This window comes from Sceloporus occidentalis, unplaced genomic scaffold, assembly GCF_023333645.1.
Source record: "Sceloporus occidentalis isolate IW3139 unplaced genomic scaffold, rSceOcc1.0.p SCAF_218, whole genome shotgun sequence".
Taxonomy (NCBI): domain Eukaryota; kingdom Metazoa; phylum Chordata; class Lepidosauria; order Squamata; family Phrynosomatidae; genus Sceloporus; species Sceloporus occidentalis.
This window is the reverse complement of record NW_028317198.1, coordinates 1,185,016-1,212,706: the sequence shown is the minus strand read 5'-3', so window position 1 is coordinate 1,212,706 and position 27,691 is coordinate 1,185,016. Positions and strand designations below refer to the sequence as shown.

Genomic DNA, 27,691 nt, shown 5'->3' with positions numbered 1-27,691 from the left:
TATTGTCTTTTTTTATATTTATTTTATATTTTTTTTACACAAAAATGGTTAGAGGTCCTAGATGTCCTGTGACATCACAGCTCACATTATTATTTTTTATTATTATTATTTATATTATTATTTTAATGATTATTTTATTATTATATTTTAACCCCTTAACGACAAAGCCCGTACATGTACGGGGTTGCCATGCAATGTGATAACGTCAATACCCGTACGGGCTGCCGTTAAATAGCTGCATCACTGTGGTCGCTGCAATATATACTATGTGTGGGAGCATAGAGAAGAAAATCACAGCTAAACAGCAACACTGAAAAATGTTAAAAGAGCCATTGTCCCACAAAATACTATGAGTAAGAACCCCTATTGTCCTTAAGGGGTTAAATGAATTAACGGTTCTTTTTTTCTGCTTCTCCGTTTCAGGATGGGAGGGGGTGAACGATATGGTTTCTCACTCCCCTCCCCGCGATCCCCCTGCACCGATCACACTGTGATCGCAGCATCTGTGCCTCATCGGAGGAGGGGATTGAAGGGGTTAAACCACATTTTGCTTTTATTCTGCTGGTGTTTGGAGTCGGGCCATCCCATATGATGTCAATATAACAGCTGAACTCCTTCGTGACAAAGGCTGATTTTATTTTTTGTACCCTTCGTGACAATGGCCGTTTTAACATTTCTGCGCAGCTCGTGTTTAGCTGTAATTTTCTTCTTTCCCGTTTACTGAACCCACACAACTATATATTGGTTTTTTTTCAGGACAAGGAGTGCTTTCTTTAGATGACATTGTTTTGATTGCATCATATTTTAAAAAAAAAGTGTAAAATATGGTGAAAAATTTAGAAAGAAATGGACTTTTTCTAACTTTTACTCATCTATAAAGTAAATAGTACTGCTGAGTTTAGAAATACCCAATGTTTTTATGCTTTTTCCTGCACGTTATGGGGCAATAAGTACAGCGTTTTGCTATTTCAAAGCCATTTTTTCTGGTAATTCTTCCCCCCATGTGCCATTTCGGTATCTTTGAAGCCGGCCAATGCAATTTACCCCATCAAATCATATATTTTTGAATACCCCAGGGTATTTCACATGCTGTTTCCATGGACTAATTCTACCACCAGTCTTTGTCAAACTTTTTGGTAGTCATTTTTTTTCCACACAGGCATGAATGTGGCTTGTCATTTTTTGGGGGAACTAAAAGGACACATTTGAGACATGTGCATTTTTCTAATTGGGCAGGTTCTGGTATATGTCACCCCAATATGTGTTCAGCAACCCCACATGCATGGGCTTGTCATTTTTTGGGGGAACTAAAAGGACACATTTGAGACGTGTACATTTTTCTAATTGGAAATTAGATGTGTGGCCATCCTTCCCCCCCCCCCCCCCCGTTAATTGGGACATTGTTGAACTCGGCCAATTTAATTTACCCCATCAAATTTTTTAAAAATAGACACCCCACTGGGCTCTATTGACTTGCATGGTGGAGAGGAGAGGGGGTAGATGGTGATGAGGAGAGGGGGGGTAGATGGTGATGAGGAGAGGGGGTGTAGATGGTGATGAGGAGAGGGGGGGTAGATGGTGATGAGGAGAGGAGAGGGGGGTAGATGGTGAGAAGGAGAGGAGCGGGAGTAGATTGAGGAGAGGAGCGGGAGTAGATGAGTTTAGAAAGAAGAGGAGTGGGGGTAGATGGTGAGAAGGAGAGGGGGTAGATGGTGGAGAGGAGAGGGGTGGATGATAGAGAAGGAGAGGAGAGGGGGTAGATGGTGAGAAGGAGAGGAGCGGTATTTGTTAGAATGTTCTTTGTCTTGAATATCTAAACTTCTCCAATGACCAAACAACAATCAAGACCACAGCTATAAAGTCTTCTTAATCAGCTTTATTCTATAACAACAGTCCTGGTTGCTGGAAATGGTGGTAACAGATACTGGAGGCTCAGTATTCTTGGTGAGATGAGTGTAGAAAGAGACCTTGCATATTTACTGCTCCGATAGGATTCCTTAACGTATACCCTAACCAAATGTAAAGGGGTACCTTTACATTTGGTTAGGGTATACGTTAAGGAATCCTATCGGAGCAGTCATAGGATGCACCGGGATTCCACAGCTACGTCACATAATTGATAACATATGTTCCTAACACTCAAGATGTATTCAGACCTAAAATATGCAGAACAAAATAAAAGTATAAAAATGATTTCTTACACTTCCCCCTGTTTATGGTTATGTACCATAAATATGTTTGCTGTCCATTCATACAACATTCGTATCACATTCGTATCACATTCAGTAAGTGCAAGATGCTACACGATAAGAATATTATAAAAAAGGATCTGTGGAAGACTGATGCATCCTACGTCTTAAAGTTCCCCTTAATATGATCTCTCCCTGCTTTATCTTTTCTTATTCTAAATAATAAACATATTTGAAAAATAATACATATAAATTATACAAAAAAGACAATAATAAATGGGTGTAACAAAACATTGGTGACAGCGGAGCCAACAGATGATTTTGCCATAATTTCTGTTGATTTAGCAAACTTTTTCCACCAAGATGTACCTGAAACCATTGACCATGTTTTTGAGTTTACCTTGCTCATGCTGAAATACAACCTGTGCTTCTTTTAATTGTTTTTGTAAGACATTTAAAAATCCTACATCTTTCCTAATCTCATTTGCCCACTTTTGCCATGGAAATTCACTTACTTGTGATAAATTAAACTATAGTGGCAAAACATTAAATTTTTGAGAATTAATTTGAGAAACATTAATCTGAGTTCCATTTATATAGATTGGATTGCCATCAAACAGACCTTTCGATAATATTTCTGTATGCGTACATTTAGGAAACATTGCTTTAATCAATTCCCCATTAGACATTACCTGTACACATACTCCACAGTTCTGACATATCTGTGGAGAAAACAAAATCAGGATACTCTAATTTATAAAATAATTGTGTACTACTGACAGGTAATCCCAATACTCTCATAGGGAATAATGCTTCCTCTTTACCTGCCATTGGTATTTTTTATTTTTTACTTTCAATTTGTTTTTATTAATTTTTCCAGACATAACAAAAACATAAAAACATTTAACAAACTTAGAAATATACACATAAGGGACATAAATATTCCCATACAAGAATGAATTCATTATAGTTAACTAAATTATGACTTTAAATTTATGTCCCAGAGGAAAAAAAAAAAAAAAAAAGAGGAAGAAAAGCCGGGAAGTATGTGTTATTTAATATTTAAATCAAACGTTTTCTGATCCAGTTTTTCTTTTTTTGTTGTGTACTGGTTCCATTTGCAATTGATATAAGATCTGATTTTTCAATTGTAATTGTGAAAAGGGTCTACTTTCTTTCCAATTTCGTGCTATTATCATTTTTGAAGCTGCGAACACATGAATAATTAATGTATTTTCCTTTAAGGGAAACTTAGATGGAAATATATGAAGAACAACTAAATCTGGTGTTTTATTAATCTTAATATTTTCTATTTTTTCTAGAAAATCAAAAGCGAACCCCAAAGGGCAAGTCCACCATATATGTTGAAAGTCTCCCTTTTCCTGGTTACATCGCCAACATCTATCTGACGAAAATACATAGATTTTACTTTTGTCGGTGTTAAGTACCATTGATTTGAAAATTAGAAATTTTTTCTAATTGTAATAGAGTGTATTAAATTGTATGTCGTATTTAATGATTTGTACCATTCTTTCTCTGTTATTTGTATCTTTAATTCTCTAGCCCATTTGGATATAATTAGGGTTGGAGGAATCTCGTCCATTTTGTTGATTACCTCATATGATTTAGACATTGCCTTTTTTATATCTTTCTTGTTAAATAGGTTTTGACGTTTATTTTGGAGTGTGCCTGTGTTAAAGATTTTATTCTTAAATAATTAAATATTTCTGAGCTAGGTAATCATGGGACAACTGTTCAAATGATTTCATTTAATCTGCAAGGATAATGTCTTTTATATCAACGACCTTAGATTTAAATCCGGAATAATTTATTCTATAACATCCAGTTCTACATTATCTACAACTTTATTAGTTAAATCAAGTTGTTTTTTTTTAATCTTTTTCCATTATTGTGAAATATCTCTTATTATACTATTTTGTATTTCTTTATTTTTTATTTCTATTTTTTCTGTGATATTTGTCATAAATCTTTCTATTTTAAACCAAACTTGATTAGTATTCATTTAAGATTGTGAATTATATAAATGCAGTAATGTACTTGCCTCGTATATACTTTTAACTCTGGGATAATTCAGGCCTCCTCTGTTTATTTTTTTTACCAAATGTTTAATACTAATTATCATTTTTTTTCCCCGTTATTAATAAATTTATTTATACTAGCTTGTAGTAAATTAATCCAAGGACATGGAATTTTTAACGGGATATGTCTGAAAAAATAAGTCCATTTAGGAAGTATTTAAATTTTTTCAGACATATCCCGTATCCGTGCATTAATTGTTGAATATGTGTTTCTTTACTTCATATTAACCCTGCAGTTTCCAAATCGGACTTTAGTGTCTTAATATCCATAGTATTAAGTACACTTTCTACTGTGTTTACACCTGTTAAAATTCCTTGTATTGCATATCTCTTTTACCTATTCAAATTTGTATTATTTCTACCAAACCATTCATCAACACCTCTTTCCATATTTAAAAAATATTTTTTGCATTGTGGAAATCTAGATGAAATTTTCCACTCTGATATATTACAATTCCAAATGATTGTTATAAATTTACAATCTAGACGGAGAGGTTTGGAATGTAGATAGTTTACCTGAAATGGACTTGATTCTTTAAAGATTTTGTTTTCACACACAGATGTTGTTGGTGAGATGACATTCCTTTCAGAATTTTCAATCTTAAACAACACTGATAATTCCCATTGTCATTGAGAGTAGGCCGATCTAGATGATATGTAAATCTCCTCTCAGACCATTCTACTCTACCTATGTGTATCATACTTTTCATTTTCATTGGAAAAACTTCCCAGGAACTCATCACCCTTAGTCCATGTCATTAAAGACTCAAGAGGTAACACCGACTCAGTACAATGTTAACACCAATATAGAGATCTAGGATCTCTATAGACATTGTCTATAGGATTGTCTCTTCTTGAATGTCAGATGTCTTTGCCATAAGGAACTTTGTATCTATAATATTATATGGGCCTTCCCAATTTGCCTCCCATTGCCTTTTTTACCAATGCTATGACTACTGGTTCAGTTTGGTATACGGAGTCACCTGTTAAAGCTACCTGTGTCAGTCACGTACCGTCCGGCGTACAGTACGCTCCGTCCGAGGGGTAGACCGCATCAGCTCGCGGCAGGCTCCTGGTCCCTGCTACCCGGCTCGGGCAGCGTGTTCTTCACTCCCCGCGTCCACTCGGGGAGCCGGGGAACACGTCGGCGACGCGGTCCAGGTCCCTATGAACCTGTTATTTTCTTCTGAAAAATAGTCTTATATTCAAGATATTCTCTGGCAGCTGGTGGGTGTCTGTGCGATGCGCGCAGACAACCTATGCTGCTGCCGGCACTTCTATGATAGAGCGCTAGCGTCACATGACCTTCCGGTGCTCATTCATAGAAGCTCCGGCAGAAGTGGCGGCAGCAGCAGCGGAGGTTGTCTGTGCGCATTGTGCAGACCTCCACCAGCTGCCCCACTAGACATCAAGGAATCTGAAGCACAGAAGTCTAAGGATGCACTGGTGTATAAGGGCTTTCTGGAGGCAGAGTGGCATATAGGGGGTTAAAACGAATACCAGGGGGGTATAAGACAAATCTGGCAGTAGAGTGGAATATCAGGGAGGCGGGGAGGGGCAGATAACTGGTAGCAGGTTGGCAAATAAAAGGAAATAAAAACAAAATGCATTTTTCTCAATCATAGTTTTTATACAATATGAAAAAAATTGTTTACATCTGAATTAATATTTACCGGTAAAACCTTTTTCTTATAGTGTAGTCTTATATTCAGGGGGGTTGTTTTATAATCAAATACATTATTTTACTTTTCACATTGCTGGGCTCCATTTACTTACATGGTTAAACACAGTACTTGTAGTCAACCTGGGGTGGGAGTTCGGTGTCGCTGAATGCCTTGCTATCGAGGCATTTCAGTGACACTTTTGAACTTTAGCTTAACTCTTAACCCCTTAAGGACCGGGCTCATTTTTCGTTTTGTACCCTGTGGGACCGAGGCTATTTTGACACTCTTGTGGTGCTTGTGTTCAGCTGTAATTTTCTCCTCACCCATTTAGTGTTCCCACATAAGTTATATATTGTTTTTTTCAGGACAAGATGGGCTTTCTTCAGATACCATTATTTTGATCGGATCATCTTATTTACTATAAAAAAATATGGTGAAAAATTGAAAAAAAAACATTTTATGACTTTTATTTGAAAAATCTTTTACTTACCTAAAAAAGCAAGTAAAAAAACTAGCTAAATAGATTCTACTACTTGTCCTGAGTTTAGAAATACCCAATGTTTTTGTGTTTTTTTTGCTGTTTTTTGTAAGTTATAGGGCAATAAGTACAAGCAGCGTTTTATGATTTCCAAATCTTTAACAAATCTGGTCAGTCTGCCTCCATCTCCTCTTTGGAATATCTTTGAAGCCGGTTAACTCAATTTAACCCATTCAAACCATATATTTTTGAAAACTAGACACCCCAGGGTATTCCAAATGCTGTTATTTTAACCCTTTCCATGCACCAATTATATACACTGTCAAACTTTGCAATAGTAATTTTTTTTATTTATTTTTTTCACACAAATTGTACTTTAGTTATAGATTCTGGTCAAACAATACCCCAATGTGTGTTCAGGAACATCTCCCGAGTGCAGTGATACCCGACATGCATGGGTTTGTCGGGTTGTTTGAGATTTAAAATGCCACATTTGGGAAGTGTGCTTTTTTTCTCCATTTTGGTCAGTCTGTATCTTTGAGCTCGGCCACTCCAATTTACCCCATCAGCCATTTTTTTTATATATTAGACACCCCTTGGGTATTTGAAGTGCTTTTATTTTAACTCTTTGTTGAGATTTTTGAGAACACATTTTGCTGGTACTGGATGGTTCATCAAGTGACATCACTGCATAATTATTTTTAAATGTTAGCACATTTTTTTTTTTTATTTTTTTTTGAATATTTTACTAATCACATAGTGATTATCGAGGCATTACAGTAACGCCGTTTAAGCTAAGAAAGTGATCGTTGATCACTTTCTAAGCTTATTTAATTTTTTGATGGTTCAGGACCGTCAAAGGTCATTTAGTGACCTTCTTGTCATGACGGTCCTGAACCGGCAAAGGTCGCGAAGGGGTTAAAGCGGGTCTCCTTCGTCATACAGTGTATGACAGATGTTGACACCCACGGGGAGGAGCCACACATGGCCCCTGATGCAGATTTCGGTGTTGCTGAATACCTCAACATCGAGCAACACCGTTTAAGTGAAGTGATCATAGACCACTTTCTAAGCTTGTTTAATGAAATGACATGCCAGGCATGTCATTGGTTGTTACCTGACCGTTTTTATGTGACGTGCCTGGCCCGTTGTTGTACGTTACAGCTATATCAAACGATGATCATACCTTTAGAGGAACATTTCTCACTATTACAGGAAATTAGTAATCAAATTTTTAATAGATCTATTTACATAAGCAAAACGACTTCTAGCTGAAAATATGAATTGTAATAAAATAAAAATAGTCATTTTCATAGAGAAACTGTACAGTCAGTCTTTTATTAATGGAATGTTTTATTAACAAAAACAGAGGTTTAATGGCTTTCAAAGGTTTATTACAAGGCAGATAAATCAAGCCACAGTAAACAAAAAATAAACTAAAAAATACAGCCCTGCCAAACATGTTATCCACTAAAAACTGAAAGTAAAATATTTAGTAGCGATGCCCAAATCTGGGGTCATTGGGTCTATTTTGTCCTCCAGAGTTTCCTCCTTGAAGTCCCAATGGTGAAGACATGTTAGAAATATCACTTTGCAGAAAACTGTTAAAAAAAAAAAAAAAAAAATGGTTACAAATATTTAATTCTTACTTTCTACATAGTTTAGTCACAATAGTTTTTTTTGTAGTGAAAAGTGCCTTTAGCCATAAGCTCAGGACATGATCTTTCTTAGCATAAACAGATTGTGTATTTTAACCCCTTCAATTTGAGGTTTTTGGTACCTCAAAGCCCGGAGAAATTTTGCCATTTTTGCGCTGTCGGTTCAGCAATTATTATCTTTTCCTGTGAATAGTGTACCCATGTAAACTATTACTGTTTTTTCAAGGAGAGATAGAGTTTTCTTTTTATAACATAGTTGGATGATTAGCTGAAAAGTTAGAATGAGAAATTTAGTCAGAACTAGAAACAATTAGAAAAAAAAACCTAATTTTTTAAATTTTCCCTCTGAATCCTCACAAAATTAGGTAAAGTGATAGAAAATCCCCTCCAAGTTTATCACTTCAGATTTTCCATACTTTCCCAACACCAAGGAGGATACTATAAAGGTGTAAATTTTTTTGTATAATTTTTATGCCTATGGCTTAATGGGTTTGGGGGTTGTGAACGGGGGCAGGAGTATAACCATACTGGCCAGGGTAGATTTAGACACAGCTTGACCTGAAGATCTTCCATGGAACTGAAGATGTTGGTCAGATGAACGAAAGGAAGAGGTACACTTCAGATATATGGTAAGAGCTCTCTTAACATCCAGAGAGTGCCAGTCACTTTCTTCTGGTGTCGTAGGGTTTGGATAAAACGTTGGCAGGACAGCTTGAGATAACACTTGAGGCAGGAATGACGGCCTGGGATACAGAACCACTTGATGAAAGATGAGAAAATGTTTTGAGGCTGAGAGAGCCTGGAGTTCCCCAATCCGTCATGCTGAGGTGATAGCTACTAGTTTTGGGTCCTATTCTTTTTAGTACAAGTCACTAGTCAGACCACACATGGATATAGTGGAGCTGGAGAGGGTTCAAAGACGGGCAACCAGAGTAATAAGGGGAATGCTGTGTGAAACTGGAAATGAGCTCCCCAACCGGTTTTGGATGCATCCGTGGCAGCCATTGAGAAGCGGGATGTCATTCCAGCCCGAGCAAATTTCTTTTGACCTGCCACCACTCTAGTTGTTGAAGTACTTCCTGAGATATCAGAATGTTCTTGTCTAGGTCCTCGTCTTTCCTGGACCAGTGGGACAGAACATGCCATTGAAGAGGCCTCATTCTTGCTTGTGCCCAGGCTACCACAGGAATGGTGGAAGTCATGAGTCCCAAAATGCTCATTGCCAGCCGTGGTCTTTGAGAAGAAAGATTGTCTCTTGAAGATCTGTTAAAGTTGTGCAGCGGATGAAGCTTCTATCAGCCAGTCGTCCAGATAGGGAACCAAATCTCAGTTCTGCCGCCAAAGGAGAGAGAATCTTGGTGAAAACAAACCAATCCCGTTCCCGGGATCAAAAATACCCTTACCCTAAAACATAACTTTTATTAATATGTTTGTTAAAAGGAATAACCAAAAAAAGATTTTTCAAAACACCAGTGAAACTAGTGTATAACACTAATAATATCAGATCATATATACTGTTGATGGCTGCAGTCGTAACAGAAATAATTGAATTATGACCCACTGGTCATAATTCAATTATTTCTGTTACGACTGCAGTATTACACAGGCTTATTAAAAACTCAGACGAATAGCCCCCCTGACATGTTTCGCTCCTCAGAGCTTCATCAGAGGTCTGGACTAATGGCTTCCAAAATGTCTGGCCTTTGTTAATGACATCACGGATTAGGGGAGGGAACAATCATATCCAATGGTTACCAATATATTAGATGTATTGCCAAACCCAGCCAATTGCCTTAACGGTAACTAAGCATGACATCACCCACATAGTCCAATAGAATTACATATACATGATAGGCAGTGGTTCTCTCCAATTCCCAAAGGTGAGCAGTCAAAGAAATTGACAGTTATTCTCACCAATCATTGATGTTCCTTTCCGCTCAGAACCACAATAATCTTACTAGATTATTACTATCTATTACTAGATCTGCAGGGCAACGGTATGAGCCACTGTGCTGCCCAGCAATTTGCATTGGTGAACCGGGTGTAATGTGAGTAATAAGAATTACAATGCATGTGTTTAAGATTAGGGCCACGTCTGTATTTCATCATTGGTCTATTTCCGATTACATCTTTTAGGTCTGGACCCATGGTCAGTAATCTCCACTGCCTCTTAAAAATTAGACACCTCAGTAGAGTAGCAGTCATAAGTTCCAATGCACCGTATCTTCATGGAGTGCCCAATCTCTGCTGGTATTCCTTGCCCTTCTAAGCGCTTTCTTTAAACAGTTGATGGGGTATCCCTTAGCCAGGTTTGTAGTGGTTCTGGATGACAACTGGTCCAATGAAGCAGATTATTGGTAGAAGTGGGTTTTCTATAGATGTCAGTCTGTATTTTCAGACCGTCATCTATATAAATAGTCATGTCAAGGAAATTGATCTTTCTTGTCTGAAGTTCATGTGTGAACTTCATCCCAATGGTATTATTAGTATTGAGAATATCAACAAAATCCAAAAAAAGTGAATCTTGGTGAAGACTCTTGGAGCAGTTGATAGGCTGAAGGGTAGCGCCTTGAAGTGAAAGTGATGTAAGCCTTTGCTTGTATTTACTGCAAATCTTAGAAATCTTCTTGCCTTTACTGCTATTGGCACGTGCAGATAAGCGTCTTGGAGGTCTAGAGAAGCCAATCATTTGAGTAACCTAAGAGATGGTTTCCATACGGAAGTGTTGATATGGAATATATTGATTGACAGACTTCAAATCCAGTAAGGGACGGAAAGTGCCACCTGGCTTTGGGACCAGGAACAAGCGAGAGTAAACTCTGAAATAGATGCATCTTTGGAACGTTTTCTATAACTCCCTGCTTGAGGAGTTTTGATGCTGCCATGATTAACGCTGCATTCTTTTCCAACGATGGGTAAGAGGAGACTAGGAAATAATTGTGTGGGGGCATGCAAAATCTTATGGTGTAGCCTTCCGATATAATCTGACGGATCCATGGTTTGCTGGAACCATCTTTCCTGAAACATCTGAAGGCGACCTCCCACTTTGTCAGAATCGTCTCGCCCTTTCTTGTCTAGTAGCTTTAGGGTGAAATCGGGAATCTTTATTTTGTTTTTCCGAAAGGAAGATCTCTGATGGCCTGGTATTCCAGACAAGAAAGGGCGAGACGATTCTATATCTGCCTATTGTAGGGATAACTGTGATTCCATTTAGGCTTGACATCTTGAGGAAGCGCTTTCTTAGTGTCCGACATTTGTTTCAAAAGCTCTTCCAGTGGAGAACAAAAAAGCTTTGTTCTCTCAAATGGTAGATCACATAGTGAAGACTTTGATGCAGAATCAGCGTTCCAGAATCTAAACCAAATTACTCTCCTGGCAACCGTAGAAAGCCCCATATTACGGGCGGATAACTTGACCAATTCTTCCACCGTGTCAATCAGGAATTCATTAGAAAGTTTCAAATTTCTCAAAAGTTGAGAAAGATCCGTATCTGCATCCTCCAGAACCTGATCTTCCAATTTCTGGAGCCATAGCTCTTGCTACTGCTACTCCAGCTGATGCTGCTTTGCTTTGAAGACCTGATGCTTGGAAGATTCTTCTATTAGCTGTCTCTGCTCTTTTGTCCATGGTATCTTTTAGGCCGGAAACCTCTCCAATCGGCAACGTAGTTTTCTTAGATAACTGAGCAATTTGGACATCAACTTTAGGAAGCTCTTCCCACATGATGTCATCTTGTAGCTTGACAATTTGTTTGAAGTGTTTTGAAACAAATGCTCGTTTACTTGGATGTTTCCACTCAGGCTGTGCAAATTCCATTAGGTGAGGCAAAATGGGAAAACTCTTCTTAGCTTCTGGGTTAAGTAATATCCGGTTTACTTCTTTAACGAATTTCCCCAGTTTTTGAGAAGGAAACCCAGATTCGAACTCTGAATCTTGAGAATCCACATCCATAGACGAACGAGAACATTCCCCAGACGACAACTCTGATGTGGATGAACTTCGCTCTCTCCTGCGTTTTTTACTTGGTTTGTCGTGCGCTGTTGGTTTGGCAGCCTCTTTAAATGCCTGAAAGGTATGAGATAAATTGTCCTGGAACCAGGATAGAAAGGACTGCATATCCTTCTGTTTCTGCTTTGCCAGGATATCTGCTAAACGTCTTCCTCCTGTAGCCGTCTGGGAGAGGAGTGTTACATTCAAGGCAAGCCAAATGTTTAGACTTGCATGAAGCCTTGGGGGGGGGGGGGGGGGGGGGGGGGGCGCAGAAGGCATCTTATCCTTCTCAGGAGATGAAGGGGTTAACATATTTTTGGGTGTATCAAGATAAAGATCAACACTGAAACCTGTCCTGACACACACTCTTGTGGTCAGACAGGTTTGCACAAATTTTGTGTAGCACGGCCGGATCATCAGTGGAATGCATAGCCACGCGGGCGTGCGTTCCACTGTACTGCGCATGCTCCTCCCCTGCTTGCTATAAATCACCGCTACAGATTCATTCTGAGTGAACGGACTGCAGGAACCCCCTCTCGTCGGCAACAACACGTGTGCCGACTGATCCGGATGCGGAGAAGAATACCCTAGTGCTCGTCCCTGCAGGACAAAAAAGAACTGACTTGCGGTTGCCGGTACGTGCGGTTATAGGGTAAGGGGGGGGGTTGGAGCTTAACCCCTTCTATCTTTTACAGTGTTTGTCCCGGGGAAGACAGCAAGCCCGCCGATACTGCCACTATACGCCGGGAAAAAGAAAAAGCCTGAATATAAGACGACCCTATAGGAAAAAAGTTTTACCATTAAATGTTAATTCATGTTAACTATGTGAACATTTTTTTTTTTTTTTAATAAAAGCTATGATTGAGAAAAATATTTTGTTTTTATGTCCTTTTTTTAACCTGCCCCTGTTATGCACATCTGCTCTATACACCCTATATGCCACTGTGCCCCATGATATGCCTTTTGACCCCCTATGTGCCACTCTGCCTCCAGAATTGCCACTCTGGCATTTAATGGGGCAGAGTGGCATATAGGGAGGTATAAGGCATTTCTGGAGGCAGAGTGGCGTATAGAGGGTTAAAGGGCATTTCTGGAGGCAGAGTGGCATTAAGGGGGTTAAAAGGCATTTCATAGAACACTCTGCCTCCATTGGTGCCGGCAACCAGCAGAGGTTGTCTACTCGCATCGTGCAGATGTTCACTGGACATTAGACACCAAGGATTCTGGAGCATGGGGGGACATATTTGGGGGTATAAGGCATATGAGGGGGGGCAGAGGGGCATATCTGAGGCTATAAGGCATATCTGGGGGGCAGAGTGACATATTGGGGGTTATAAGGCATTTCAGGGGGGGCACAGTGGCATATAAGGCATATCTGGGGTATAAGGCATATCAGGAGGCACTGGCATATGGGGGCAGAGGGGCATATCACTGATAAGGCATATCTAGGGGTATACGGCATATCTGGGAGGCAGTGTGGCAAGTCTGGGCTCAAATGTGCATAACGGGGGGGGGGAAATAAAAACAAGAAATGCATTTTTCTCAGTTTTTTTATTCTGCTGCTTTGTTTATTAAATTATTTTAAATAAATGAAAAATCTTCATCCCCCCGATTAACCAAAAAAAAAAAAACTGGGGGGGCAGGTTGGCAAATAAAAATGAAATAAAAACAAAAAATGCATTGTTCATAATCATAGTTTTTATGAAATATTACAAAACGTGAATATTTACTAATAAAATGTTTTTCTAGACATAATTAGGCTCTTTTTTCTCTAAATATTAAAATATTGGGGGGTCGTCTTATAATCAAGCAAATACGGTATACATAAAACATAAAAAGGGAAATCTAACCTTCCTGGTGGTGGGATACCTCTTGCTTCGTTTACATGTCTGTCATATCCTCCCCATCCATCACGTGGATCTCTCCCATGACGATCAGAATAATTCTTTGAAAGTGAAAGAAAAACATGGTAGAACAATAGATAGGTAAAGCTTTATTCTAGGGGTTTTTTTTTTGTAGGACCTTTTGTGTATTTAAGATATGCTGTGACACTAATACTGAAATAACTGCCAAGGGCTTCACATCAATTACCAGGCTTAAATGTGGAAATTTTGTTTCCAGAGTTTACGTTCGGATTAAATCCTGTTTTAAATTATTTGGTACAATATTTTTTAACCCCTTAAGGACCGGGCTAATTTTTCGTTTTGTACCCTGTGGGACCGAGGCTGTTTTGACACTTTTGTGGTGCTTGTGTTCAGCTGTAATTTTCTCCTCACCCATTTAGTGTACCCACGTAAGTTATATATTGTTTTTTTCAGGACAAGATGGGCTTTCTTCAGATACCATTTTGATCGTATCATCTTATTTACTATAAAAAAAATTAAAAAAACATGGTGAAAAATTGAAAAAAAAACCACATTTTATGACTTTTATTTGAAAAATCTTTTACTCACCTAAAAAAGCAAGTAAAAAAACGAGCTAAATAGATTCTACTACTTGTCCTGAGTTTAGAAATACCCAATGTTTTTATGTTTTTTTGCTGTTTTTTGTAAGTTATAGGGCAATAAGTACAAGCAGCGTTTTATGATTTCCAAATCTTTTTTAACAAATCTGGTCAGTCTGCCTCCATCTCCTCTTTGGAACATCTTTGAAGCCGGTTAACTCAATTTAACCCATTCAAACCATATATTTTTGAAAACTAGACACCCCAGGGTATTCCAAATGCTGTTATTTTAACCCATTCCATGCACCAATTATAGAACTACACAAAGTCAAACTTTGTAATAGTAATTTTTTTTTCACACAAATTGTACTTTAGTTATAGATATACAGGTCCTGGTATATGCCACTGTCAAACAACACGCCAATGTGTGTTCAGGAACATCTCCTGAGTGCAGTGATACCCGACATGCATGGGTTTGTTGGGTTGTTTCAGATTTAAAGTGCCACATTTGGGAAGTGCGCTTTTTTTCTCCATTTTGGTCAGTCTGTACCTATGCCCTATCTTTGAGCTAGGCCACTCCAATTTACCCCATCAGCCATTTTTTTTATATATTAGACACCCCTTGGGTATTTGAAGTGCTTTTATTTTAACTCTTTGTTGAGATTTTTGAGAAATTTTAGCACTTGCTCAAAATAATAAATTTTATTTTTTTAATACTTTTTTTATATTTTTTTTTACACATTTTGCTGGTACTGGATGGTTCATCTAGTGACATCACTGCATAATTATTTTTAAATTTTTTTTTTTTTATTTTTTTTCCATTTTTTATTTATTTTTATTTTTTTTGAATATTTTACTAATCACATAGTGGTTAGAAAGCTGGGCTCCATTGACTTGCATGGTTGAATGCAGTACCTGTATTCAACCAGCAAGTGGAGCCAGTTCTCTAGAGGGTCTGGAGACCCTCTAGCGAACTTTTTCGTCTTTATTGTTTTATTTCCCGGGCCGCCGCCATCTTGCTTGATGGTCACAGCCTACCCAGAGGTAAGTGTTTGGTGTCGCTGGATGCCTCCTGATCGAGGCATTCCAGCGACACCATTTAAGTTTAGGAGGCGATCGTTGATCGCCTCCTAAACGCTTTTAAAACGGGCGTCCGCCGCCATACAATGTATGGCGGCTGTTGACGCCCCGGGGAGGGGCCAGACATCGAGGCATTGCAGCAAGGCCGTTTAAGCGAAGAAAGTGATCCTTGATCACTTTCTAAGCTTATTTAATTTTTTGACGGTTCAGGACCGTCAAAGGTCATTTAGTGACCTTCTTGTTATGACGGTCCTGAACCGGCAAAGGCCGCGAAGGGGTTAATGAAGGCAGTCCCTGCCACCTACTTGACGCTAAACATGATTTATTTCAGCAGCATTTTATGGTTTAGGAAGAGATTGAGTAGATTTTGTATTGCAGGCCACACATCCAGCTGCAGGCTATGGGACTGAATTTCAACAAAGTTCTAACGAGATATCCCCCCTGTGTTTTATGTATCCACACAAATTATACCATTTTTTTTTCAGGCATTCACTTGAAACCATAGAAACATGCAAAAAATTTCTGTCACAGAAAGTAAATAAACATATTCTAATTTTTTTTCCCGTTTTGCTTAGAATTTCTACTACACAGCAGGATTGTGTATTTGAAAAACACTGCAGAACCAGGAGCAATAGTATTTTTGAATAATAAAAAAAAGTTCAGACAGGGGTAATCAAACTCGCTTCAAAAAAACAAACAAACCTTCTATGTGAATTATTGGGCAGATATAGTGAAGAAAGCAAGACAACCAAATTCAAAGAAGCATTTAAACATTACTTGAGCGTGTAGAGAATTAATATAGTCAAATAAGAACAGTCATGGATTGGTGCAACTAACATCAAGAGTCCAGAGCTGTAAACAATGCTACTGTTACTCATGAGATCTAATAAATGAAAAGAAAAAAAAGACAGAGACAGAGACAAACAAACAGAGAAGAAATACAGTTAGCTAATGCAGATGGTCAATATGCAGAACTGCTTGATAAAATAGAAAGGAGAGTGAAAGATTTGAAAGAAACCATTAGAGAGAAAAAAAGAAAAACTGAATAGGGATAAGAATGATTCAAAAGATCAAAGAAACCAATCAGACAATCCCAACTTTCCCAAATCACACAATACAAAAATCAGATACAATACAAATACAAAACAAAATCAGATTTTTATCCAACACACAAAGACAAGAAATAAAAAGGGGAAATGAAGCTTTGAAAAAGGAGAAAATAAACATTTTCAATCTGTCAGATAGGGAATTAAATACGAGTGAATTAAGTCTCCTCAAAAAAGGGCTTACGTCGCGCGCGCGCGTGTGTGTCGAAGGGCCGCGTGTCTGTGTGTGTTAAGGCAGTGTATGTTTATGGCAGGTGTGTGTAAGGGTCCTGGGAGGTAGGCTAAAGGTGCCTTTTTTCATTTAAAAAAAAATCTCTGCTGCTGTGGACTACTCTTCCAATGATGCTCAGCCAGCGTTATGGTCGACACCTGGCTGGCTGAGAATCAGGAATTTTTGTTCACAGCTAGCATCTGCAGCTTTACTGTTGCTGCACTTCCCATGACTCTCAGCCAGCATCATGGAAGTAGTATGTCTGGCTGAGCCTCATGGGAATTCAATTCAATTAGGATCTACTCCTAAGATCTCTTAACCCTTTGCTGTCCTATGTAACAAAAAAAATTGGCGAAAACAATAAAGGATGATTATGGGTCAGACACAGGGACATGTTCTATACACCTCAATTTAGCAGGTGGAACCTGGGCATCATCTGACGCTTCAGACATCGGCTCAATATCCGACATAACAGCAAATGTGATTGCGAGGGAAGGGTTAAAATGTTAGAGGATAGGATAGTTGGCAAAACCTGTACAGCTATCACACACAATGCGCTCTCTCCTCCAGATCACAGAGATGAAGGAGTGAGGCAGCAATGGTCATGTGATAGCTGTCATCACAGCAATTGCATGACCGTTCTGTCGAATCACTGGTCCTTGGGGTCTTGCCATGGCTGTACAAAGCCACATTTTGTATTAGATATATGCCCGAATATAGGCCGCACTTTTTTTAGGGTGCGGCCTATATTTGGGCGCTGGGCAGGCAGCAGGGTTAGGATATAGATTCCCCCCAGCGGTGCAGGGGACCTGCATCCTACTCTCCGATACGCTCAGACAGCCTCCCCTGCCGGCACTTTCCACAGGGGAGTGCTGGCACGGGTGCTTGTCTAAGCGCATCGCGCAGACGTTCACCGGCAGTCGTGATGCGCGTAAACAACCTTCGCTGGCGGCACATCTGCACGATGTGTTTTAACAATCTCCCTTGCCGGGAACTCCCACGGGGGGAGTCCCGGCAACGGAGATTGTTAAAGCACATCGTGCCGCCAGCGGACGTTGTTTAGGCTGCGCGGTAAGCTTTAACAATACTCCTTACCAGTGCAGACTCCCGGAGTCCCGGGTGTCTTGCGGGGCCGGCGGGAGTCTGCACTGGTAAGTCTAGGGGAGGGGGACACATCTCGGGGGGGGGGGGGGACACAGAGTGGCAGCATATCTCGGGGGACACACACAGAGTGGGACACACAGAGTGGCAGCATGTCTCGGGGGGGGGAGACTTTTAGGGTGCGGCCTATACTCGAGCCAATACATCCATAAGGGCTTCTCGTGATGCCTTTGCTGGACGTAACATGTATAACCATAGGGGAGTCTTCTCTATATTTCACAATACAAAAAAATTACTACCACAAACTTTGGCAAAGGCTGGTGGTAGAATCTCATGCATGGAAAGGGTTAAAATACCAGAAACCTAGACACCCCAAGAATACCTTGGGGTGTCTAGGTTCCAAAATAGATGGTTTGATGGGGTTAATTGAATTAGCCGACTTCAAAGATGGCCCAATTAGGACATGGGGCAGTAGAACCAGAAGTCAAAGCTCCAAGTTAAAAAAATGCGCAATTCCCAAATGTGGTAAAGCCGACAAAGCCATGCATCCCTGTACTCAGGAGATGTTGCTGAACACATATTGGGGGAGGGGGGTTGTTTGATAGCAATTTATACCAAGAGCTATGAATTTATAACTGAAGTACAACTTGTGTGAACCCCCCCACAAAATAAATTACTACCACAAAGTTTGACAAAGGATGGTAGTAGAATTAGTGCATGGAAAGGGTTAAAATACCAGCATTTAAAATACCTTGAGGTGTCTAGTTTTGAGATATATATATATGGTTTGATGGGGTAGATTGCATTGGCTGGCTTTAAAGATTCCCGAAATAGCGCATTGGGCAGAATGACCAGATTTGGAAAAAAATTGGTTTTGAAATAGCAAAACACTACTTGTACTTATTGCCCAATAACTTGCAGAAATTGGTGATGAGAAAATTACAGCTAAACACGAGCACCGCAAGTGTGTTAAAACAGCACTGGTCCCAAAGGGTACATAAAAAAACCCCAAAAAAAACAGCCTGGTCCTTAAGGGGTTAAGAATGGTCTGTTTTCTTTGTGCTAAAATTCCACAGAGAAGGCGTATATTTTACTAGTAAAGTCAGCTGGCGATGTCTGATTACACCCTGACATTGTCAGATGCTGAACCAACAGCTAACACTTCTGGTGTTAATGTAAAGATGCCAACACCAGCAGGAACTGGGTGCCAGGAGACTTAAGAAAAATATTTAACAAAAAAAAAAAGTTTCTAAAATTTGTCCTTTAGCTACTATAATGATATGGGGGAAGCCTTATCTGTTTACCCTATTCTAAACTTTTATATACAGTAGTATGGATACAATGAAAAATTGAATGGGGAAACCTGGTTGACTTGGAACCTTTCATACACTATACACTACACAATACAAAAACGTATGGACCAGGCTCTCCTACCATGATCAGAGAAAAGGGATCAATGCTTACCCCATCTCTTACTCCCACACCAGACCTGGAGTCCTCTCTCCTAAAAGAAAAGAAATAAAACATTTACATCTTAATATAATTTTACAAGCTAGATGCTTACAGAAATCAAATGTATTTAAAATATTTTAAGCACTGACAAAAAGTGTGTCTTCCGCATATATAGATATTTTGTACATTGTCACCAATAAATGAGATCTTGATTAACTACCTTTGTGATAGAATATCTTGTTTAAAATGTACACTTTGGCGATCTGAAATTTTTTTAGATCCGATATAAAATACAAGGCATCTCTATATTTATATAGTAGGTGTGGTCCTACAATAAGTAATAGCTCCAGCATTTTCATATTGTTTTGTATATTTTTCGCTGGTAATTTTCCTAGCAGAGCATAAGGGAGAGAACTGAGAGAGTGAATGGGGATGAGTGACAACGAATTTTGTTTCTGAACGTAAAAAGTCCTCCGAATATCGTCTGAACCGATAGAGCAGGAAATGAATGGACCAAAAATGGAAAGAAAAATTTGTCTGAATAGTTTTTTTGTGTGTCCGCATAAGTATAATACCTAAAACATTTGCTGTAGTTCCCCATCTTAACCTAACATTCCAAAGCAATGTCTCCAACCTTTTAACGCTGGAGTCTACTATTTTTAATTTTTTTTTTAACTACTTTTAAAGACCCTATTCTGTAGAATAGGAGATTGGCAATCTCTGGCTCATTGTTCGCAGGAACAATGAACCAACATACCGCAAAAATGGCAAAATTGCGCTGGGACTTGAGGTACCAAAAATCCCTGGGACTTTGTTAGGTGATCTAACACCTAACCAATGATGTGTCAGGAACGTATTGGCATTAAAAAGGCTTAGGAATCAATCTAAGATCACTTTCTTTACATAAACGACATTCAGCGACACTAAAAACCCAGCCCAGAATGCACTGTAACTGGTCCGGCGACCGGTCACAAGAGCCACTGGGAGAGATGTTGTCTCTAGCAAGATGGAGGTGTTCAATAAAATATAAACATGTTCCAAGAAGGTCTTTCAAAGGCCTTCCAAACCATGCTTTTATGGACACATATCCACCAAATCTAGGTTCCCCCATAAGACTTCCAGTGAAGAGTGAGTCATTATTTCAGAACACATTTCCACTTTTCCAGAGTCAAGCCGCGGTGTGCTTTACACCACTCCAGACAACACTTGGCACCTGGAAACCCATTTCATGAAGCTCCTGACATACAGTGATGCTTCTTCCAGTAATACTAGAATTTTTTACACCTATTAGTAGTCAGTGTGACTGAAACAAAATACTTTCACAATACTAATTCACAAACGTATGCAGACAAAAAAAGGTCTTGAACCCTAAATGACTCCACTTTTGCATGACAAAGACGTTTAATGAGACTCCCTGGGGACTCTCAACAAAACATTTTAAGTACAAACAACAAGTAGTTTTCAGCTTCTAACTGGCAGCCTGCTTAAAAACACAGGTTCTCTTGTATTAAACTAGTTTGTGTCGAATGCTTCTCTCATACGTGGCAAAAAAGCTGAATGGTGGTTTACAAATGTTTCATTCATTGAAAATCACAAAGCAACTGAAACCAGGAGAAATCTGATTTATTCATAGAAGATACCTTGATAATTTTAGGATCCCAGTGCAAAGTTCCTTACTGACCTGTCCATATGTAAATGATCTGTATGTCGACCACGATCTCTGTTAAAATCATGAAAGCGTTCTTGCCTTCCAAAATCACGATAACGATCATCCAATGCCATTCTTTTGGATTCTGGCCAGTGAAAATCCTCTCTTCTATATAGCACATCAGAAAATAGTGTAGAACAAAATACAGAATTCGTCACTCACAAAGCAAATGAGGGATTTAGCCTCTTCAAAAAAAGTAATTCGTTCCAGATTTTGTAAAAGTAACTACAGGTACCTAATAGTACAACTATTGCTAAGTGACAACTAAATGCTAAAAATCCAGTAACTGTGATATCAATGGTAACTATGTTTTTTCTTAGCTTTACTGATTATGGGAACAGTGTAATCCCCAAAATGTGTTTAGTTTTTAATTTTGCATCGACTTTTTAGTCGATACAAAATTAAAAACTAAACACATTTTGGGGATTACACTGTTCCCATAATATTCAGTAAAGCTAAGAAAAAACATAGTTACCATTGATATCACAGCACCTTTACTGCTTGCATCATGGAAGTTTGAACAAATGGAAATAAACCTGTCTCATTTTAATTCTTCAACTAGCTTAAACCAGGTAGTAAGCAGGAACATTTCCTTCCTACTGAGCTTTCAGCACACATCCAGGGTGAGGAGGAAAATGAGACAAGTCTCATGTTATATCCAAAATAACTGTGCAGAGGCGTATGTAAGGTATGGCACCTACGGCTTGTGCTATAGGCGCCATTTGAAAGGGGGCGCCAGTGAGAGGCTTTTAAACACCGTCTTCATTTTTTGATGCGGAGGTAGGGGCCTCCACCTCCGTTGCGGTGCCGTCATTTCATGCTGAGCGCAGGAACATGACGTCATATTCCGGCGCTCAGCAGTGAAGCAGCGGGCACTGCAGCAGAGCAGGAAAACAGAAGCCTCGCGCTCCCGTCGTGAGAGAACTACAAAGGGGGAGAGGGTAGATAGTGAGTAGGGGGAGGGAGAAGGGTCAGAAAGTGATAAGGGAGGGTTTAGATAGTGAGAAAGGGGGAGAGGGGGTAGATAGTGAGGAAAGGGGAGGGAGAGGGGTTAGAAAGCGACAAGGGAGGGAGAGGGGTAGATAGTGGGGAAGAGGGTAGTAAGAATATTGAAATAAGTAAAGAGTGTGAATTAATGTGTGGATGCATTGAGTGAATGAGGAAGAGCATGAGTTTATATGTGGATGAATTGTCTTTTTGAAATTTAGGGTTTGTATGTCTTATTCAGTTGATTAATACCTGCAACACTGTTTCCATGTATTTATCTGATCTATACCTGCAACGCTACGTTTCATATATTATAATTGTATACCTGCAAATACAGGATTTGTATGTCTGATTCTGTTTATTGGATATATACATTCAGTGCTGATATCACAAGTGAATTTCAATTGATCTATACATGCAAAGCTGGGTTTGTGTGTTAATGTGTTGATCTATACCTGCTATCGGCAGCAGGGCCTAATATTTATATATATATGGGCAGCAGGGGCTAATAGATGGGTTTTAGATATTTGGACATGGGCGCAATTTCAGTGCTTGCCATAGGCGCTATTTTCAGTAGATACACCTCTGTAACTATGCATACACTATTACACACATTTTGTCTGAAAACAAGGACTGAGTGGTCCGTTTAGTGTACTTTAACTTAGTAATGTTTTAACCTATGTGAATGCTGCGTCTATTGTTACATAATATAAAGAATACTCAAGATAAATAAATAAGGCTAAGTTGAACCTGCTATCTATATCATATGGCCTTCTTATGCCTGGCCTCCGATCTTGCTCATAACGAAGCCGTTCTTGCTGGCGTCTTAGTTCCTCTCTTTCCCTTTGAATGCGTTCCTGTTCTAATCTTCGTTCATCCTCTATTCGCATTCTTTCCCTTTCCAGCCGCTCTCGTTCCATTCGTTCACGATCTAGTCGGTCTCTTTCAAATTCAAGTCTGGCTCGTTCTCGGCGTAGTCTTTCGCGTTCTTCCCTTTCGCGGATCATAAGGACTCTCTCACGGGCTCTCCTATCCCGTTCCCTGTTGACAATGTAATAAAAAAAAAAGTACCTTGTTTTTATTACAATAAGGTCTCTCAGTTGGTAATAGCCCATTTAACAACCACTAGGACATAACATATCTGGTATTTCAGTGACACTACCAAAAGCATCAGTGAAGTAGAGACAAGTGCCATCAGATGAAGGATTGTTATTTTTCCCTAGAGGTTTTTTTTTTTTTGGGGGGGGGGGGGTTCCATGCATCAAAAACCGAACAGCCAAGGCTTTATGGATCATTGCTGGATGGGTTCTTAAAGAGGTAGTTGTCATTACTACCAAAGGGTCTGTGCCCCTCCAAGGGGATTTTTTTCCCTTTTTAACAACTCTCATGCCAACAGGCAGAGGTTAATTCACAAAATTTAAATTTAGTCAATTTGTGCTTTTGTTTTGGAGACTGTTGGCATGCAAGGGCATACACAACTGAAGTTAAGTCAACCCAATTTCACAATGTTTGGGGAAAAAGGCCATGTTGGTCTCTTACGGCAGATGAGAGAAATGACATACAATCTTAAATCTAAAGGAGCAGCAAAACCAAACTTTCAGTGATAATTGAAGCACACTAAGTTTGCAGTAAGTGGAATAAATTGAAGAAGCGTTTTAATCACTAGCTTTTATGCATGATGAATGACCGAAACTGGAAAGTTTCCCTTAAACTTGGGTGACCAATAATAATTTGCTACTTAAATTAATGGCAAAAATTCAAGTCATGAATTACAATTAAAGGCATCAATTGATTTTGGACCACAACAAGTTTTGTATGACTTACCTTTGTCTTTCTAGTTCTCTTATTTCTCGCTCCCTTTGTCTCTGTCTTTCTCGTTCCCTTTGTTCTCTAATTTTATCAAAGGAGAGTATCTCTCTCTTTTCTTTACTTGGAGACTTGCGGTCATGACTTTTAGTGCTCTGCAGTTGAGGAACACAAATAAACTCGTTTTTAAAAATATAGTGACCCGGGAGCACAAATGCACAACACAATTGTAAAAGCAAGCTAGATTGCCTTCCAGCTTTTGTCATGCCTGCATGCTGCCATTTTAGAAAAGTTAAGTACAAGACGATGGCTCCAAAAACTAATAGATAATGAAAATTGTTGCCAATGGATTTTAATCAAATATAAGATAAGGGTTTCTTCAGAGCAAATGCTCTGAAAAATACCTGTCTTATAATCCGACCTCAAATAGAGGTCGGACTATAACACTAAGATTCAGATCCCCCGCAGCACTGCAGGGGACCTGAATCCTCCTCTTTGGCAGTCGGTAAATGTCTGTGCAACGCGGAAGACATCCTTCGCTACTACTACTACCCTCCACTTCCGCTGGGGCTTCTATGATGGAGCACCGGCGTTACATGACCTTCCCCATAGAAGCCCAGCGGAAGTACCGGCCAGAGGCTGCCTGCACAATGTTCACCAGCTGCCAGAGAGAAGGATCCGCTTCAGCGGACCTGGATCCTCCTCTCTGGCAGCCAGTGGGAGTCTTTGTGATGTGCGCAGACAACCTCCGCTACTGCCCTCCACTTTTGCTGGGGGACACAGACACCACTAACATAAAGAACACACATTGTCTTGATTGTGTGTAAACGGTTAAGAAATAAGGCAATCATAAAATACATTTTTATTAATAACACACAAAAGGGCTTCATGTCACTGGATAACATTAACCGAGGAGGAGGGTGACTCTTCCGCCACAGTCCCAAAATGCAGGAACCCCAAATCTGTTTCCGAGCTCCACAGTCTTTAGAGTCTCTTATGATTTGGATAACGTGGCACTCCTTACCAGGGCCCATAGTCTGTAAGAAGGAGGCTGGAACTCCAGGAGCCTATAGCACGGAGGCATATCAGGTGTGTATAAGGCATATCAGGTGTGTATAAGGCAGAGTGGCAAGCCTGGGCTCAGATGTACATAACTGGGGGGGGGGGGGGTACAGAATGAAATTTTTTTTCATTCTGCCGTTTGTTTCTAACATCCAGTTTGTTCATTAACCCCTTGAGTCCCCTATAGATGTACTGGTACATCCAAAAAACACATCCCAAGAACCCCCTATGGACGTCCTGCCCTTCTTGCAGTGGCAGGGACACATCTGCTGTCCGATCTGATGTAACAGCTTCCGGCACGAATGCCGGAAAACTGTTACATTTTAAAATGCCCGACTGGGCATTCCCTTCCGGGTCGCGTCACCTGGAAGGTCATCGGGGAACAGGTTATTCCCTGCAGGGTCTGTAGAGATCACAGTGTGATCGGTGCAGGGGGATCGCAGGGAGGAGAGTGAGAAACCATGTTTCTCACCCTCCTCCCATGCTGAAAAATGAAACAGAAAAAAATAAATGGTTAGCGATTTAAAAAAAAAATAAAAAAAAATCACTAAAATACAATAATTGTAAAAAAAAGCAATAAAGTGAGCTAAGTGATGTCATTGTGAGGACCTCTAACCATTTAACCCCTTAACGTCCATTGCCGGGTCAGGCACGTCATGCAAAACGGTCACTTAATGACCTATGAGGTGCCCGACACGTCATGAGACTTAAACAAGCTTAGAAAGTGATCAACGATCACTTTCTAAGCTTAAACAGTGTTGCTGTAAGGCCTTGATGTCGAGGCATTCAATAACGCCGAGATCGGCATCAGGGGCCATGTCTGGCCCCTCCCCGGGGCGTCAACATCCGTCATACATTGTATGGCGGTGGACGCCTGTTTTAAAAGAGTTTAGGAGGCGATCAACGATCACCTCCTAAACTTAAATGGTGTCGCTGGAATGCCTCGATCAGGAGGCATTCAGCGACACCAAACAAGATGGGCTGTGACCGCTCCGGAGAGCAGTCACAGCTGCCACTGCAAGTAATCTTCGCCATCCGCAAGATGGCGGCCGCCCTGTAAAAAAAATAAAGTTGAAAAAGAAATCTTAAAAAAAAATAACTATCCAGTTCCAGCAAAATGTAAAAAAAAAAAGGGCATATTGATATTAGGCATATCAGGGGGGCATAAGTCATATCTGGGGGTATAAGGTATATCAGGGGGCTCCGTTGCATATCACTGGCATATGAGTATAACACATATCAGGGGGCACAGTGGAATCTCTGGCATATAGGAGGTATAAGGAATATATGGGGGCAGATGTGCATAACTGGGGCAGTTTGGCATATAAAAGAAAATATAAACAAGGCTTTTTTCTCATAGTTTTTATTAAATCTGAAAAATAGTTAACATATGAATATTTACTAATAACTATTAAAACCTTGCTTGAGAAACACTGTTTGGGTTCTTGTAGCTTTTATTATGTCAGTAAAATAAGGTGAATAGAGAAATGCCATTGTGATAAAGAGATGAAAGTGTAAATGAAATATTTTTATTCTGCTGGTTTTTTTTTTTTGGTTTTTTTTAACACCCAGTTTGTTCATTACATTATTTTAAATAAAAGAAAAATCTGCATTTTTTTATCTGATTAATCGAAAAAATTATCTGCCAACTAATCTATTATTAAAATAATCGTTAGTTGCAGCCCTACTTATACCGCCCAGACATGCCATAGTGTCTTCACAGACTCGTTCAGAGCACACTGGACAATACAATACAGAATTAATCTTCACTGCCACCAGGATTTAGATTCCCCTTAGTTTGAACTAGGGCTGCAACTAACGATTATTTTAATAATCGATTAGTTGGCCGATTATTTTTTCGATTAATCGATTAATCGGATAAAAAAAAACAATATGCAAATTTTTTTGTTTATTTAAAATAATTTAATGAACTGGATGCTAAAAAACAACTTAAAATTTACATTAACATTCTTATTTTGTTATGATGTAATAAAAAAACAATATTTTCAAAGTACAAAAACCCAAACACAATATTTATGAAACAAAATAACCCCAAACATTCTGAAAAGAGGTGGACTATTACTGTTCAAGAAACTTTACCCCAGCCCTGGCACTTTGCACCCAGCACTTTGCCCCACCCCTGGCACTTTGCACCCGGCACTTTGCACCCAGCCCTGGCACTTTGCACCCAGCACTTTGCCCCAGCCCTGGCACTTTGCACCCAGAACTTTGCACCCAGTCCTGGCACTTTGCACCCAGCCCTGGCACTTTGCACCCGGCTCCAACTCTGCCCTGCACCCAGCCCTGCCCCCACATTCTGCACTGCCCCCACACTCACACCCTGCCCCCACACTCACACCCTGCACCCACTCTGCCGTGCACCCCCACTCACACCCTGCATCCACACCCCCACTCTGCCCTGCACCCAGTCTCCCACTCTGCCCTGCACCCCCACCCCCACTCTGCCCTGCACCCAGTCTCCTGCCCTGCCCCCACACTCACACCCTGCCCTGCATCCCCACCCCCACTCTGCCCTGCCCCCACACTCACACCCTGCCCTGCATCCCCACCCCCACTCTGCCCTGCACTCAGTCTCCTACCCTGGCCTGCCCCCCCACCCCCACTCTGCCCTGCATCCCCTGAAACCCCACCCCCGC

The 27,691-nt window shown here is 40.0% G+C and overlaps 1 protein-coding gene across 1 annotated transcript in view; it reads right to left on the bottom strand.

The window, feature by feature from the left end:
• The window catches only part of LOC149277333 (uncharacterized), a 191,164-nt gene that overhangs the window by 129,128 nt on the left and 34,345 nt on the right, over nucleotides 1-27,691 (bottom strand). The window contains exons 7-10 of the mRNA XM_089503047.1: nucleotides 23,991-24,127; nucleotides 22,917-23,192; nucleotides 21,153-21,284; nucleotides 19,484-19,523 (exon numbers count right to left, since the gene is read on the bottom strand). Coding sequence (XP_089359173.1) covers nucleotides 19,484-19,523; nucleotides 21,153-21,284; nucleotides 22,917-23,192; nucleotides 23,991-24,127 — 585 coding nt within the window. The remainder of the gene's footprint in view (nucleotides 1-19,483; nucleotides 19,524-21,152; nucleotides 21,285-22,916; nucleotides 23,193-23,990; nucleotides 24,128-27,691) is intronic.